Source organism: Alexandromys fortis, unplaced genomic scaffold (genome assembly GCF_014885135.2).
Source record: "Alexandromys fortis isolate MF-2015 unplaced genomic scaffold, M_Fortis_MF-2015_v1.1 scaffold_31, whole genome shotgun sequence".
Taxonomy (NCBI): domain Eukaryota; kingdom Metazoa; phylum Chordata; class Mammalia; order Rodentia; family Cricetidae; genus Alexandromys; species Alexandromys fortis.
The window spans coordinates 14,969,427-14,985,213 of NW_026067974.1; the positions used below are offsets into that span (position 1 = coordinate 14,969,427).

The window sequence follows — 15,787 nt, forward strand, 5'->3', positions numbered from 1 at the left end:
CATCTGAAGCGTTGCCGGTAACTGTTGGATAAAGGTGTTACTGACAGACGTCCACTGCTGGGAATCCAGGATGGCCGTCGCAGCTTGTGGTTGCCTTCACCACCACCCATCTGGAACCGTGTAGACTTGAAGACAACAGAGACTGTGCTTTGTTCAGAACAAAACTGAAACTGACGTTGGGCAGCTTGGACCAGGAGAGGAAAGTGGCTTTAGGGGACTGGGCGCATTCTTCAACCCTTGTCAAGAGGCAGGTGAGCATGTGGTGCCCACAGACATCCTGCTACTCCTCTTAGGGTGATGAAGCCCAATCTGGAAACCGTGGCCCAAGGATTGGAGGAAGAGGGTAGAGATACGATCTGTGTAACCCTGAATTCTCGCTTTAGCTTCTCTAAGGCTGGGATCACTGTCACGCACTACCACGCCCAGATCCCATTCCATTTGCATCTTCTTAAAGGTGCTCTCGGTCAGGGGCATAGGGGTGGCCTTGGTCTACCACCCTGAGGAATATAGTTGAGAAGGGTATGGCTTTCCAGATCCCTGCTTGGGTGAGTGCTGCCACCTGCTGGCCATGGGGGAGGACACCTGCTCTGGAGAGGAATTGTGCTCCAGGTGTCCAATTAGGCACTGAAGTTGAAGCAGTAAAGCAAGACTTTTTCCAAAGCCACCTTGGTCAGCATATCAGCGGGGAGTACGGACTGGGGAGGGGGCAGCTGCGGGGCTGTCAGGGCCAGTGCATAACTGCCTTGGCTTCTGCACACCTTCCAGACCAATGCTCTGCCACACTCCGCATCAAATTTAGAGAGCTGGGCCAAGAAAGAAGTAACTGTTTGAATGTCATGATTTACAACGGGCTTGAAACTGTCCTCAACTTACCACGCAGAGAGCAAGGCAAGGAGACAGAACTGGGCACCAACACTGGCTCTGCTGTTCCTCCTGAGAGGAGACTCAGCTGTGCAGTTCAGGGCCTGTACGACCCAGACCAATGCCCCCACTGCCCTGCAGTGCATGTACTTACTGCACACGACGTGTCCAGAATGCCATGGGAAACAATCATTTCCTTGATCGTTGGCTCATAGGGTACTGTGGAGTCCACAGCTTCTCCCTTTGTCAGGTTCTGCTGGACCCCATCCAATTGAGGGAGCAGGCAGCCCTCCCCTCCACCTCCCCACAGCCCCATTCTGCTGCTTGGAAATGTGCTGGAGCTAATGAGAGGCTGAGATGCAAGCAGCTCTGTGAGAGGGGGCGTTAGAAATGGCCACTGCCACACCCACGTCAGTCCCACCCACATCTGGCCTTACTGGGCTGCTGGGAACAAGATCTGCACCAGCAGGTCCGCAGACACCACAGGGAACACAGACCTGTGGGGTGAGCGGATGTGATCTGCCCAGCACCTCTACTGGCCTCCTCAGGTGAGCAGAGGTCAAGTGGAATTCAGTGGACATTTCAGACCAATTCCATTTATTGAGCACCAACGGAGAGCAGGCTTGGAACACTACAGCGGAGACGAGTCACACCTGCCATCTACGGGATAGTCTAGGAGAAGCCAGGTTCTTGTTGATTATTTCACAATGGATTACGATAAAACATGGGGTGCCTGACCAGGGGCCACCAGGGGTAGGGTACTGCAGGCAGGGAGCATCTGGGGGAAGGCACAGAGATCGGATAGCATGGGGCCGGGGAATGCAGAAGAGCACAGGGCTCAGAGGCAGTGGTGGGAGGTGGTGGCAGAAGCTGGGTCTCTCCAAAGGGCCCTGCCTCGGACTAGTTACAGCATCCCCCAGACAGGAGTCAAACTGCACCCTGGCAGACAGTTCTGTTTGAAAGCCTTCAGTTTAGAAGGATTTGCTGTGGTCCACTAGGGACTTTGTGGTCATGATGGAGCAGATGCTCCAAGAAGGTTCAAGCCCAAGAAACTGTTGGCTACATTGTTGTAGCCAGGGGGATGGCCACAGAGACGACTGTGTCCCTGCCATCATGAATACTGTTCTGATGGGACACTATGGGGGTGGTGGGGCTCTAGGGTGGGTGGGAAGGGGTACCTGACCGTGGGCTTCCTTTTGCTCTGAGTTCAGACTGGATACTCCAGAGCAAGGGCCAGTCTCAGCATCAGAGTGAGTGTAGTGTTGAGGACATGGTACCTGACTTAGGTCTCCAAGGAGGAGGCCTAATGCTTGCTGTCTTGCTGTACCCAACTAGGGAGAAGGGAGAAGGTAGCGGGTGAGCAGGTACAGGAGGCTGGCGATGCCTGCTAGGCCCGTCAGGAACCCGAGCCTCAGTGGCAGATACTCCATGGAGCGTTCCAGCTTGGCATGCAGGAGAATGACCTGGCGTCTGGTGAGGCTCCACTCGCCCGAGTTGTCTAGAACGTGGTTGGCCATGCGGGCCTTGTCCTTCAGGGGCAGCTGGGCATTGATTCTTGCCTCTGCGTCCTCCCGGCTCAGGCTGTTCCGCTTCATCAGCCGTGCCAGCTGTGTGTCTCGGTCACTAAGGACAGGGAAAAGTGCACTGTGGACCCCAGCCTCCCTCTCTGCAGTAAGACTCACAAGTGGACAGCGAGGTAAGGTCCAGCTTGGGGCATAGGTTAGGACAGCATCTTCCCTTTGGAAACACCCTCTCCTGCCTGCAGCCACACTGTCAGGCTGAGACAGGTCCTGGAGAAGAGGACCGTAAGCCCCATTATAGATGGATGTGAACCACCATGTGGGTGCTGGGAATTTAACCTCAGACACCCAACAAGGGCAGACAGGGGTGGGCTGTAGCAACTGTTTTCTATAGCCCAGGTCTGTCTGTCCACTGGCCTGAGTTTCCCTCTATAAAATGAGATGTTTGTCACTCCAGGCCTTTGTCTGCAACTCGAGAACAGAACAAAGCCAGACGGTTGTTGAATTAGGAGCGGTAAGGCTGTGTCCCCGGCACCCGGCCGCCCTCATGGCTAGCTTATACCCGAAATAATTACACGGAAACTGTATTCTTTCAAACACTGCCTGGCCCGGCTAGTTCCAGTTTCTTATTGGTTAGCTCTTTCATATTGTTCTAACCCATTTCTAATATTCTGTTGTAGCCCACGAGCTGGCTTACCAGGGAGGATCTTAACCTGCGTCTGTCTGGAGCGGGAGAATCATGGTGACTCCTTGACTCAGCTTCTTTTTCCCAGCATCCTGTTCTGTTTACTCCGCCTACCTAAGGGGTTGGCCTATCAAATGGGCCTAGGCAGTTTCTTTATTAATAAGAAATCACTCCCACATCAGACGGTAGTGAGTCTCCTCTATGAACATTAGCCTCGCTAAACAGAGGCTACAGTGGCAGAGGACACATCCAGCTTTAGCCATGGCACGTCTGTGGCTGGGCAATCTACAAGAGAATGGAGCTGGCCGGCAGCTGCCTGGGAGTGCACTCTTCCAAAGGTGTGGTGTGGAACCAAGAGTCTCCCCGGATGGAACAGCAGCGGCACCAACAGCCTCCCTAGGGCTGTGGCAGTGCATGCCAGACCCTGCTGATGGCTGTTTTTCTTTACTCATTTCACAAGCCAATTTTTTTCTTAAAAACATTAAGGACCACATTTAGGTCCAATCACTCTTGAGGAACTGCTCCGTGCTGGGTCACAAGGTCCAGAGCCTTCGGTGACAAGCAAACAATCTGACCTTCCCCTTGCTGATCCCTACAGACTTTTTGTTGTTGGTTTTTTGTTTGTTTGAGATAGTTTCTCTGTGTAGCCTGGGCTATCCTAGAACTCGCTCTGTAGATCATGCTGGCCTTGAACTCACAGAGATCCTCCTGCCTCTGCCTCCTGAGTGCTAGGATTAGAGGCGTGTACCACCACCTAGTTGGTTATTTTTTAAAAATTTACTTTTTACATGTGAATGCTCTGTCTGCATGTACACCTGCAGGCCAGAAGAGGGCATCAGACCCCATTATAGATGGATGTGAGCCACCACGTGAGTGCTGGGAACTGAACTCAGGAAGAGCAGCCAGTGATCTTCATCGCCATCTCTCCAGCCCCTAGATTAATTTTTTAAAGAGGTTTTTGTTTTTTTGAGACAGGATTTCTCTGAAGAGATTGATTTTTATTTTATCAGTATTTTGCCTACATGTATATAAGGGCATTAAGGATGTGCTTGGTGCCCATAGAAGCCAGAAGGAGTTGTACCCCTGGAACTGGAGTTATAAATATCCCAAGCCACCATGTGGGTGCGGGGAACTGAACCTGGGTCCTCTGGATATTGAGTGCTCTTGACCACAGAGTCATCTCCCGAGCCTGATTCTGTCATTAAAGCACCGAGAATCCAAGGACTTCATAAGGCCCTCCTGGTCTCAGCTGGCATCCTCCACAAACGGAATAAAGAGCCCAGAGAGGCTGGGATATACTTGGTTTACATGGGCCTGGGTTCTATTCTATCTTCATCACCACAAAAAACAAATAAGGAAGAGACTGAAGGCTTATGTGGGGAAGTACAGCCCTATGGTGAGACCGCCAGGCTCAGGGGGTTCAGACTGAGTGGCAGCCCATGAGAGATCTGGGTAAGGATATGGCAATGTTCAGGGCACTGAGCATCCCAGGGTACTAGGAGCCTCCTACACATCGATCCCTTGACAACCACCTTGTGCCCAAAATACCTGCAGAGCCAAGGCCACCTAAGTGTCTGCTACATTGTGACATCCGGGAAGTTTCTGGGAAGAAGATACCCTGTGCTTTGTCTATTCTCACCCGCAGGGACTCTGACTCATTTTGTTGGCAGCTTGATTCTCCTGTTTGACAAACCTGGATTCTGAGAAGAAGGCTCTTTCCTTAGGTTCTTCTGACAGTTACATCCACACAGCTCTCTGCCCACAGGTGATCCCAATGGGTGATCTCGAACATTCTGCTCTCTATTCATGGGTGCTCCCAATGGGTGATCGCCAACACATTCTGCAACTGCCTCCACTTCCACTGTCTCTCTAAAACTCACGAGTGTCCCTCTGCCATGAATACTTCATGTTGAAGTGAGAGCATGAGGCTGTAAACACGGAGTGTTTGGAAAGCTGTGAACTGCTCTAGGGTGAAGGAGGGAGTCACTGAGTAAGGGGGGGCTGGAGCAAAACCAGACAACTCACCTAGAGTGTCTCCACGGCCAGCAGGGGGAGCCCTTCCCAAACACTAGAGAAGCCTGGGGACTCTCTCAACTCCTGTTTGCCCCAGGGGCATGAGGATCAGGACAGAAAGAAGTTGGTTTCTGTAAGCCCCGGCACCACTCCATGGGACAGCGTAAGGGATGTGTCCTTTCGAGCCCCCATCAGCCAGGCCAGGCTCCACACTTACCAGTACACCACTACTGTGTGCTTCATGTACTTAAGCAGCTTCTTGGTCTCGAACAGGAGAGGGATGTCCAGAATCACATAGCGGTACCCTGGGGAGAGGATGGAAAACTCCCAAGTTCAATTCTGCAAGGATACCAGGAAGGATGCTTGTGACCAGTCCCTGCCATAGAGAAGGCCCCAGCAGAGACCTTCCAAGAACAGACATACCCTGAGTGCCAGCCAGTTCCGATGCCATTCAGAGCAGAATGCCAGAGAAAATAACTTCTGGCTGGCTGACCAGGGAATACCTTGGAGAAGGACTGGCATTTGCACTAGCTTTGAAAAGCCAGGAAGACGTGGACATTTGGAGTGAGAAGGTGGAGGCGAGTTCACGAGGGCCAGCAGCACCCACGAGCTAGAGGGTCTGTGCAGACCAGGTAGAGGTCTAGAGCACAATGCATAGGACACTAGGTGGTCAGGGTAAACCTTGACCTTCGACCCCTGAGACAAGACATAGCCAGAGTTGTCGGCAAGTGGGAAGTTTCTGGGAGATTCTGAGCCTTTCTTCCCTATTTGACCTTACACTGGCTCAAAAAACCCAAAGCATAGGCCCTTTCCTGGAAGCCAGGAAAGAGTCGGTGGCTACCTCTGCAGCTCTCTGTGAGACCTGTACTATCTCAGAGCAGCAAGGCTGAGTTGCATTGACTACAGGGCTCCCTCAGTAGAGAAAAGGCTGGAGAGAGACAACGCGTTCCCACACTGTGAATGGGCACATCCCTGACAGTTATGTGCATTCCTGCTGCTCCTTGTGCCCTGTGTGGGCAGCAGACTAAGGACAGGGAGTGAGGCTGCTCAGAGACCCGGGACCTGGATGGTATCTCACTCCAGACATTTTCAACCACAGAACCACACACCAGCTGCTGAGATTGGGGCTCCCACGACCCGTGGCCCAGGAACCCTAAGAAGAGCCCTGGTTGAGGAGGGCACTGGGTTCCTGAGCTCTGCTGACACACCTGAGTTTGTAGTGCCCTATGTGACCGAAGGTCCTTAACAAACTAATCTGTGTATGAATGAAAGCAACACCGGCTCCACGGGTGATGGGCAGGATTACACGAGCTCCGAATGCATGCGACACCGAGCAGCCACCAAGCCCCCCAAATGATGGGAGTTACTGCTATTGTTCCTGGGAGGAGGGAAGTTGGCATCGAGCCTCTCTACCTCCATCTCACCCTCTCCAGCTCAGAGCCAGAGAAAAGGCTGGATCCTCCCAGGGCCTCTTATCTCCCTTTCCTGCTCCTGTCCCTTCCTCCCCCCTCTTCCTGTCCTTTCTCCTGGGTCCCTCTTGGGAGCTGGAAGCCAGCTCTTTGGTTCACCGGTAAAGGGCTGTTCAGCTGTCACATCTCCCTGGCTTGATAAGCCCTGAAACTGTCCTGACTCTATTAAGACATCCGCCTACCTACGCAGAGACCTCCCCAGCAGCTGGTGATCTTATCTGACGTTTGATTATACCAGCTTTGACAGTTGTATTTGTTATACTCATCAGGGAGGAACTGGGGCTGTAGAAGCCACAGCTGTCGTCCCCATTTTTCACCTTATCGAGCTGAAAAGCTTTCTGGCTTTTATTTAAGTGGTGGCGGTTGGGGAGGTGGGAGGCTGGGTAGATGACACAACAGGAGAGCTTTGGAGCTGGTGACATTATCCAACGCTTATTTCAGAAGGGGAAGCCACGGGTGCCTGCAGCCCGGCAATGTACGCAGGGCTGGCCTGGGAGCAATGCAAAGGGCAGGAATGAAAGGCAGAAGGGCTCGGCCAGGCGGGGCGGGCAGAGGGGAGCAGGGGCCTAACTAAAGATGGTCTGGCAGACACTGGGGAAGGACAAAGGCAGAGTGCAGACTCTTCTTGTAGAGGAAGAAAGATGGCTGAGGCCAAGTGTCTCAGGGACAAACAGCAGGAGGGGGTTTAGAGCAGCAGGTGCCAGGAGCCAGCTCCAGCCTTCCCAGCGCTTCAGGGACGGAGGGGTAGGTTTGGGTCAGCAGTATGGATGCCCTCATCACGTTCTCTTAGAGGGAAGTATTGACCAGAGAGCATTAGGGAGAGGCTCCCTACCTGGTACACAAGAATCTGAGTCGTGAAGGATAAGGGGCCTGGCCATGGTCACAGTGGAAAAACTTGAAGATAACCAAAATGGATCCCAGGAAATGCTCTCCAGAAAATAGTCCCCATACTATGGCTGACAGGGGAGGGGGCCACCAGGCCTTTTCTACTCAGGGACACAGACTAGAGGCCATATACCAGCGACTGGTAGGAAGTTTCTGTGACCTAGGCTAGCTGCTCTGTCCTCCCATCTCTTCTGCAGAGGGAAGTACCAATAAAAAGTGTAAACTTAGCAGCCTAGACAACCAACCCCCTACCCTGAACCACTTCAAATAGAGAAAGGCTTTGCAAAGAGGTATTTGTACCCTTCAGTGCCCAAGTTTAGAGTCTCACCTCGGAGAAAGTACTTGAAGGTCTCCTTCATCATTTCCTTGCGGATCTCAGGGTGGGTGATGGAGTTGAGGAGCTGACGACGGTCAGGCTGGTTAAAGATCAGGTCCCCAAGGACCTTGCGGTCGATGTCACCATTCTCCAGCAAGACTTCAGTGCCAAAGGCCTCTACAATACGCCGATGAGCAGGATACCCTGGCTGGACGACTGTGGCATGAAGAGGATGGGTCATTCCAGAAGACCCCACGTGACCAGAGGCAAACTGATGGGGGACCAGGACTATTCCCTTCAACTGGAGCCAAAGTAAACCAAGGGAATAAGCAGAGCCCACAGAATCCCTCAGGCCAGCAATGGAGCCGAGTTTGGGAGGACAAACTCTTAGGGAGAGCAAAGAATAAGCTGAAGCGCCTTGAGACAGGCAATCTGGTTAGGACCGGCTCACTCTCGGAACACCCCAAGATAAAGAGGAGGCTGGTGGAAGAAAGGAAGCACAGGGGCCGCACTCGGGCCCCCTCCCAACTCACCGTGCCGGGCAATGACGTCCACATCAATCACAGCACAGCCCAGCTGCTGGAACACCTGGATGACGGAGCTCTTGCCTGAGGCAATGCCTCCCGTTAGGCCCACCAGGAACATCCTCCCAGGAGAGAGAAGACGAGCAGAGGAGCCAGAAAGCACTGGACAGTCGGCACACTTGCCAATCAGCTGCTCCACCAGGCTGGAAAAACCTGTTGTCAAGAGACATTCAGGCCTGGTCAGCACAGGGCCACAGGGCTGAGGGATGGGAGACAGCAGGTTAGGCAGGGCCCAGTCCTGGGCTGGGAGAGCTCTGGGGTTGTTTCTGAGAAGAAATTTCCAGCGCTGTGTGTTGGTATGGGCTGGACATTAGGGCTTGGTGCATGCTAGGCAAGTACTGCTCTAATAAGCTATTCCCCAGGGGCTTATTCATGTGTCTTGTAGGCCTTGAACTTGCTATCTTCTGCTTCAGGTTTCCAAGCACCTGGGATTAAATAAAGGTCTGTGCCACTATTTTCAGTTTCTTTAAATCTTTTTTTTTTTACACTTTTATTTTTGGTGTGAGTATATGTTTTTCTTAGTAGGGCTTGAAATCTATCAGGGCCACTTTTGTTAACTTGCAGATTTACTGTCCTAATTACACTTTGCCTGGCTCACGTGGAAATGGGTTTGCCTCTCCTGAAGACACAAACAGCAGCCACTTCTGTGTGGTACAGAGAGCAAGAAACCAACCCACAAGTTTACATCTGCCTAGCTCATTCTCACATGGGTCAGGGGTGCAGAGAGGCAACTAAAGAATGCCACATTTTAAAAGTTACCCTGAAGATAGGTAGTCTCCCTTCAACAAAAGGGAGTTAAGAACAGGGTTCAATTTTTTTTTTTGTTGTTTACCTTTGGGTTGAAAATTTCTATTTATTTATTTATTTATTAAAGATTTCTGTCTCTTCCCCACCAACAGGGTTCAATTGTATAAGAGAAACTTAGACCGTTCAGCTGAGGCTTTGTGACAGAGAATGTGATATCAGTGTCTTGGTCCCCATGTCTCCAATGTCCCTCAAACACAGCTTCTCAACTAGGTATGCCAACACAACCCTATAATCCCAGCATTTAGGGCATTAAGGACAAGAAGACTGAGCTACGTGGTGAGTTCAGGACAACGTGGACTATAGAGTGAGACTTTATTTCTAACAGAGAAGGGCTGGGGGCCCAGTGAGCTGGCTCAGCAGGTCAGTGTCTGCATGATGACCGAGGCCCATACGGTGGAAGGACTGCAAACTGCCACTCTCCAGTTGTCCTCTGACTTCTACACGTGTATGCGCGCACACACACAATTTTTTTTAAAAGTAATTTAAAACAAGTTCACAAAATGGTTTCAACATGTTTCTGGCAGCTCCTGCCCATGTCATGATGCTTCCCAATGGCAGCAAATGCTGCCTGAAACACCCGTGTGAGACCGCTGTGACGTGAACTGCAGCACTTCCCTACGCGCTCAGAATGCTCTGCTCACACGGAAACACAGTGGTTTAATAAAAAAATAAAGAGTATTTTCCTACTGTCATTCATTGGCATTTAAATACCATATTAGTGAATCTTTGGAGACTATTACCAAAATGTTTGATTCTAAAAACTGCTATTTGAGTTGCTGACTTGAGTTTCATTTTTTAAAATTATTAAATGAATTTGGGCAAAATTAAGTCAAAATTTCCAACAACTTCTGAACTAGCCCTAAACATACCTACCCCATTTTATACTATGTACTCAGGTGAACGGGTGTTCGCAGCATTGACGCCCAGGAAATTAAAGTATCAATCAACTCTGAGAAGATGATCTACATCCTATACTATCAAATAGTCAACCCTGACTTGATTTAATTCTTGCTTGGTGTGGCATACTCCTGTATCCCAGCATTCTGGACAAAGGGGTAAGAACTGTTACAAGTTTGAGGCCAGCCCCATGTACATAGCAAGGCCCCGTCTCAAAAAGGCAAAAAGGGTTGGAGAAATGGCTCAGGGCTTAGGAGCAGATGCCGCTCTTGCAGAGGACCAGATTTGAATCCTAGCACCCACACGGTGGTTCATAACCACCTATAACTCCAATTCCAAGGATCTGACACCCTCTTCTGGCCTCTGCAGGCACCAGGCATACACCTGGTGTAAATACATATATTCAGACAAATCACACACATCAAAACCAAGGAGTTAAAGATTTATGTAAAAACACTGCATCCACTGGTGTGCAAATCTGCTTCCGTCATGTGTATATCAAAGAAGTGTTTGAGCACCTTCATTTGCTTAGTCATCCTGCTGGCCCTTAAAATACATTTCTTGATTATTGCCACTAATACCCACGTACCCAGAGTCACATTCCGGTGAGAAGTCTGGGTAGGAACATTTTAAGAAGTTCTGCTCTAAAGCAAGCAAGGTCTGTATCTCTTTTCTGGAACACCAGTCAAGTAGGGGAGTGGGATTTGAACAAAGGGAAAGGGCCAGGGTCCCACAAGAGAAACCACCATCTGCCAGACTCAGCTGAAGGGACTTGGAAGACCACCTAGCCAAGCTGACCTTAAACCCATCCCCAGAGCTGCCCAGACCCCTCTTGAGAGTGGAATAGAATCCAATCTCTGGGGATAGAGCAGCCTCAGCAATTCCAGTGTATGGCAGGGCTCAGAATAGACCCTAGCTCTTCACTCACGGAGGCACATAGTAAAGAACAAAGGAAGAGACCTGTCCAGGCTAGCTTTGAACTCACTATAGCTGACCCTGAACTCCTGCTCCTCCCAAGTGCTGGGATTATCAAAGCCTTTAATCCCAGCACTTGGGAGGCAGAGGCAGGCCAATCTGATCTACAAGAGCTAGTTCCAGACAGCTAGGATTGTAACACAGAGAAACCCTATTTCAAAAAACAAAAAGAAAGAAAACTTAAAAAAAAAAAAAAAAAAGAAAGAAAAGTAAGTAAGTATGTACATCATTCCCAGTGGCTGATTGGCTGATTTCTTGATTATCCTCTGTTTTGTCCTACAGAAAGGGAGGAAGGGTGTTTGTAAAGTGCAGGGTACTATAACAACCAAATGAACAACCACCCTTTCCAGTGCCTTGGACTTGCATCTGTGGAAACAGCCAGACACTTTGCCTTCACAAGGAAGGCCGAGGGGACAGAGGAATACATGCACAGGGAGGGGTTGGCTACTGGCTCGAAGGGGATGGATAGGATTCAGCTGCTCCTGTCCCTCACCAGCTGTTGATGAGGCTCCTCTGTGCTTACAGCAATGTGCAGGGACCTCGCGGACAACCCATGGAAACTACAGACCTTGCCCTGTGGGAAAACCGGAGACAGACGGAAACAAATGAGAACAGCTGGAAGCAACAGAGCACCAGTGGGGAACAGGAACAGTCAGGTGACACCGGCCCTGGCCTGGCCCGGAAGCCCCTTTGCACTCTAGGCTGTCCGGAGATTAGGTTGTACCAAGAAAGGAGGCTGAAGCTAGAGCCCACTGTCCTTTCCAAGTCCAGCAAGGCAGAAAGCAAGGCTTACACCAAATTCCTCCAAGGACCACTCAAGCCTGTCAACAGCTCCCCCAAGCACACACCTTTAACAGTCCATGCTGCCTATCAAGCCATTATTTCCCAGAATCGACCCCACTTCCCCTGGTGAACCACTGCTGAAGCAGAACCTCACAACCACCCCTAAGTCTGGCCAAATCTGAGTCCTCTGCAAAGCTTTAAAAAACAGACTGAGGGGCTGGAAAGATGGCTCAGTGGTTAAGAGCACTGACTGCTCTCCCTGAGGACCAGGGTTCAATTCCCAGTGCCCACATGGCAGCTCACAACTGTCTAAAGATCCAGTTGCAGGGAATCTGACACCTTCACACCAAAGCACATAAATAAACCTTAAAAAAAAAAAAAAAAAAAAAGACTGGACTCCAGCCCTAAACAGAAACCAGCCAGGCTGGAAGCACTAGCTAAGAGGGAAAGCTAGTGGCTACAGAGAGAGGCGTGGGTCCCTGTCTATGAACACCTGGGCCAGAGGGCAAGTGCTCTGCGAATGACCAGCAATGGAGCCCCAGAGGCTTAACCTTTTCTGGGCTTCAGGCCCCAGCCCTGCACACAAAGGGACCATCATGCATCAGATCCTGAGACAGGCTGTGTCAGACGATTTCCTCCTCTCCTGCAAACAGTCAAAAACGCTCAGCTGGTAAGTCAAGAAATGCCATGACCAATGGAGGCCCTGGTGGTGGTGCACGCTTTTAATGCCAGCACTCAGGAGGCAGAGGCAGGTGGATCTCTCTGAATTTGAGGCCATCTTGAACTGTTCCACAGAGAAACCTAGTCTTGAAAAGCAAGCCCACAAAAAAATTACATCTATTGGCCAGGCACTGTGGCTCACACTTTTTAATCCCAGCACTCAGGAGGTATAAACAGGCAGATTTCTTTGAGTTTGACATCAGCCTAGTCTGCATAGCAAGTTCCAGGACAGCTAGGGCTGTCTCAAATAAACAAAAGTTACATGTATGTCTGTGCATGTGTAGAGATCAGAGGACATTTAAAGGCTGATCCTATCCCCCATGTGGGTCCTGAAAATTAACTCAGACTGCCATGCTTGGCAAGCAAGCACCTTTACCTGATGGGCCACCACGGCCTGGCTCTCTTCCTCTGCAAGACCACAGGCTGTTTTCAGAGCTGGCTTGGCTGGAGGATAGCTAAAGGTTCAGAGAAGGGAAATGGGAAGCTAGCGCCAAGAATTCAGCATGGGCTCCACTAGCCAAGGCAGGGACAGAAGAGCAGGACTGTTCCCAGGGGAGCCACGTCCAATGCCTCCTCCCTGTCACTTGTCATATCAGGGGAGAGGCTCAGATACAAAGAAAAAGGCAAGCAAAGGCTTTGAGACAACAGCGTCTACATCCCAAATCCTCTGTGGGCCCAAAGACCCAAGAGGAGGCTCCATTCTATTGTGCTCTGTAAACAGTGGGCTCTCTCAGCGAGCTACTCCAATATGCCCTTCTAACGTTCCCTCTTGGGCCCCACACCCCAGAGAAAACAAAGGAGATTTGGGAAGAATTTCCTTGGACTGTCCTCTGGTTTCTTTGGGAAATGAGTAGGATGCCTCACTGCCGACCTAATACCACAGGCTGATCCTGTAGCCTTGACACCTAACCCAGCAGTCCCTACTTCCTTCTTGGAAGCTGAGAGGTCTAAAGGTTCATCTAAGCAGGCACTCTTCTGCATAAACTGCCCCGACTCCCTCCGGGCTGTGCACAAAGGTCTCAGGAACTCCAGTCACTCCCTGGCCGCACAGCCTCTCTTCCATCTCAAGGCCTCCATGCGTGCTGCTCCTGATAACTCTTGATGCCGATTTTTTATCATCCGGTACACAACGTTCATTGACCCTACCCTACCAAATGAACAAGAACACAGAATGTGATGGGGGGAAATGGTAGTACCAGGAATGATGGGGAGGGGCCAGAGAGGTCTGTCTGGGCTGCTACAGATGAGCCCTGTTCATTACCAGATACCAGGCCCTGCTGAAAGCCTACTCACTCTGCCTCCCATGTACTCCTGCTTTGTACTTTTAACGTGTGACTTTTTGTATATGAATATTTTCTAAAAATTTGTTTTAATTATGAGCATGTAAGTGCAGATGCCTGCAGAGGCCAGAGGCATTGGATCTCCTTGGAGCTGGAGTTTCAAGCAGCTGGGTGCAGGGACTTAAACTTAGGTCCCCTATGAGACCAAGACAAGCTGCTGAGCCAATTACCAGTCCCCGTGCCTGACTACTTTTAAGTGACAAATTCCACAAAGCCACAAACCACATCAAATTTGTTCCTATCTCCAGCATAGTGAGTGATGTTCAATGTCTCATTTAATATGTGACAATGTTAAATTACTTAATCTTGGGCTGGAGAGATGGCTCAGGGGGTAAGAGCACTGACTGTTCTTCCAGAGGACCTGGGTTCAATTTCCAGCACCCATATAGCAGTTTATAACTGTCTGTTAACTCCAGTGACAGGGACCTGATACCCATGGCAAAACACCAATGCACATAAAATAAAAATTTTTTAAAAAAGGCTGACCCATTGTTTTTTTTAAAAAAAGCTATTTAATCTTTGACTCAAGTTTTTTTCATATGTAATTTAGAACTAAGGGCACCTACCATTCCATAGAGGGAATGTTTCTTTTGTTTGTGAGATCTGGTCTCCCAATGCAGCCGAGGCTAGCCTCTAACTTGCAGCAATCCTCTCTACTCAACACTCCTGAACACTGGAGTGCAGGTATGTACAACCATGCCCAGTTAGAGGGAGTCTTTGGTAACTACTTATGGAATAATGCCCAGGGAAGGGGAAGGTAAACACTTGGGGTCTCATTCTCCTGTAAATAGCAAACCAGGGGCTAGAATTAGCCTTGGTCTGCATGGGAATCACTGTTAGTAAATCATTCCTGGGGTGGGGTGGGGTGATCAGGAGGAGATGCTACTTGGTTACTGAAGATACCATGTGAGGCCCTCTTCTATTGGCCCCAGGCTTGCAGCAGGCCAGGAGCTGGCTGCTCCTTAGTGAGCAGCTCACTTCTCGGGGTATCACACTGGGCATGTCTGACTAGCTGGCCACTTCTCTCCTTCAATTGCTTTCCAAAAGGGTTGTATCCATTTTCCTCCAATGATCAATATAATCATACATTAAAATGAGTCAGTCCTGTCTTGGGGCCCAATTATTTTCTTGTAGAACCAATGACTGAAAAAGTACATTGTTTGTCGGTTTACTATTAAGTGATATTTTTATATTCTTCCCCCACTCCTAATCGGTTATTATTGGTGAGGGTTTGGTGTTTAAACCAGGAAGGAGTTCAGGTTCTCCTTTCCAATAGGTCTGTTAAATCACCAGTTCCTCTGAGCTGCCCATTACCTGGAAGAAGTGGCAAGAGGGGGTTAATTCTTCCTTCTGCCCATGGCCAACACCAAAAGGGAGGAGATGATCTCTTCTCAGCACAAGCCAGCATGCCAAGGAGCAGCTAGGAATGAAGGGCAGGGCATGCACAGACTGGACTACCGTGTAGACATTAGTGCAGAAAACGGGTCACAGGGAAGACCCACTCCAAAAGGCTTTGTAATGAGAAGGACCAGCCGGGCGATGGTGGCGCATGCCTTTAATCCCAGCACTCGGGAGGCAGAGGCAGGTGGATCTCTATGAGTTCGAGACCAGCCTGGTCTACAGAGCTAGTTCCAGGACAGGCTCCAAAGCCACAGAGAAACCCTGTCTCGAAAAAACAAAAAAAAAAAAAAAAAAAAAAAAAAAAAAAAAAAAAAAAAAAAAAAAAAAAAAAAAAAAAAAAAAAAAAAAAAAAAAAACCTCGGGCAATTTCCTTCTGCATTCAGAACTTCCCTTAATTGAGTTAAAAAATAGGATCAGTTATGACTTCTCACAGGAGTCTTGTCAGAACTAATGAGAGGACAGAGGTCACGGTCACTTCATCTTCCCAATTCAGAATGTGATGTCACCACCACTGAAACCCCCTATCTTCCC

The 15,787-nt window shown here is 49.8% G+C and overlaps 1 protein-coding gene across 3 annotated transcripts in view; it reads right to left on the reverse strand.

The window, feature by feature from the left end:
- Positions 1-1,437: 1,437 nt before the first annotated feature.
- Positions 1,438-15,787, reverse strand: part of Dcakd (dephospho-CoA kinase domain containing) — a 39,386-nt gene continuing 25,036 nt past the window's right edge. For 2 of the 3 annotated variants that reach the window (XM_050156585.1, XM_050156584.1), the window contains exons 2-5: positions 8,283-8,486; positions 7,762-7,965; positions 5,297-5,384; positions 1,438-2,484 (exon numbers count right to left, since the gene is read on the reverse strand). In XM_050156585.1, coding sequence (XP_050012542.1) covers positions 2,193-2,484; positions 5,297-5,384; positions 7,762-7,965; positions 8,283-8,394 — 696 coding nt within the window. In that variant the 5' untranslated portion in view covers positions 8,395-8,486 and the 3' untranslated portion in view covers positions 1,438-2,192. Of the gene's footprint in view, positions 2,485-5,296; positions 5,385-7,761; positions 7,966-8,282; positions 8,487-11,505; positions 11,528-15,787 lie in introns of those variants that run through there. The other variant, XM_050156586.1, reaches the window with a different exon arrangement.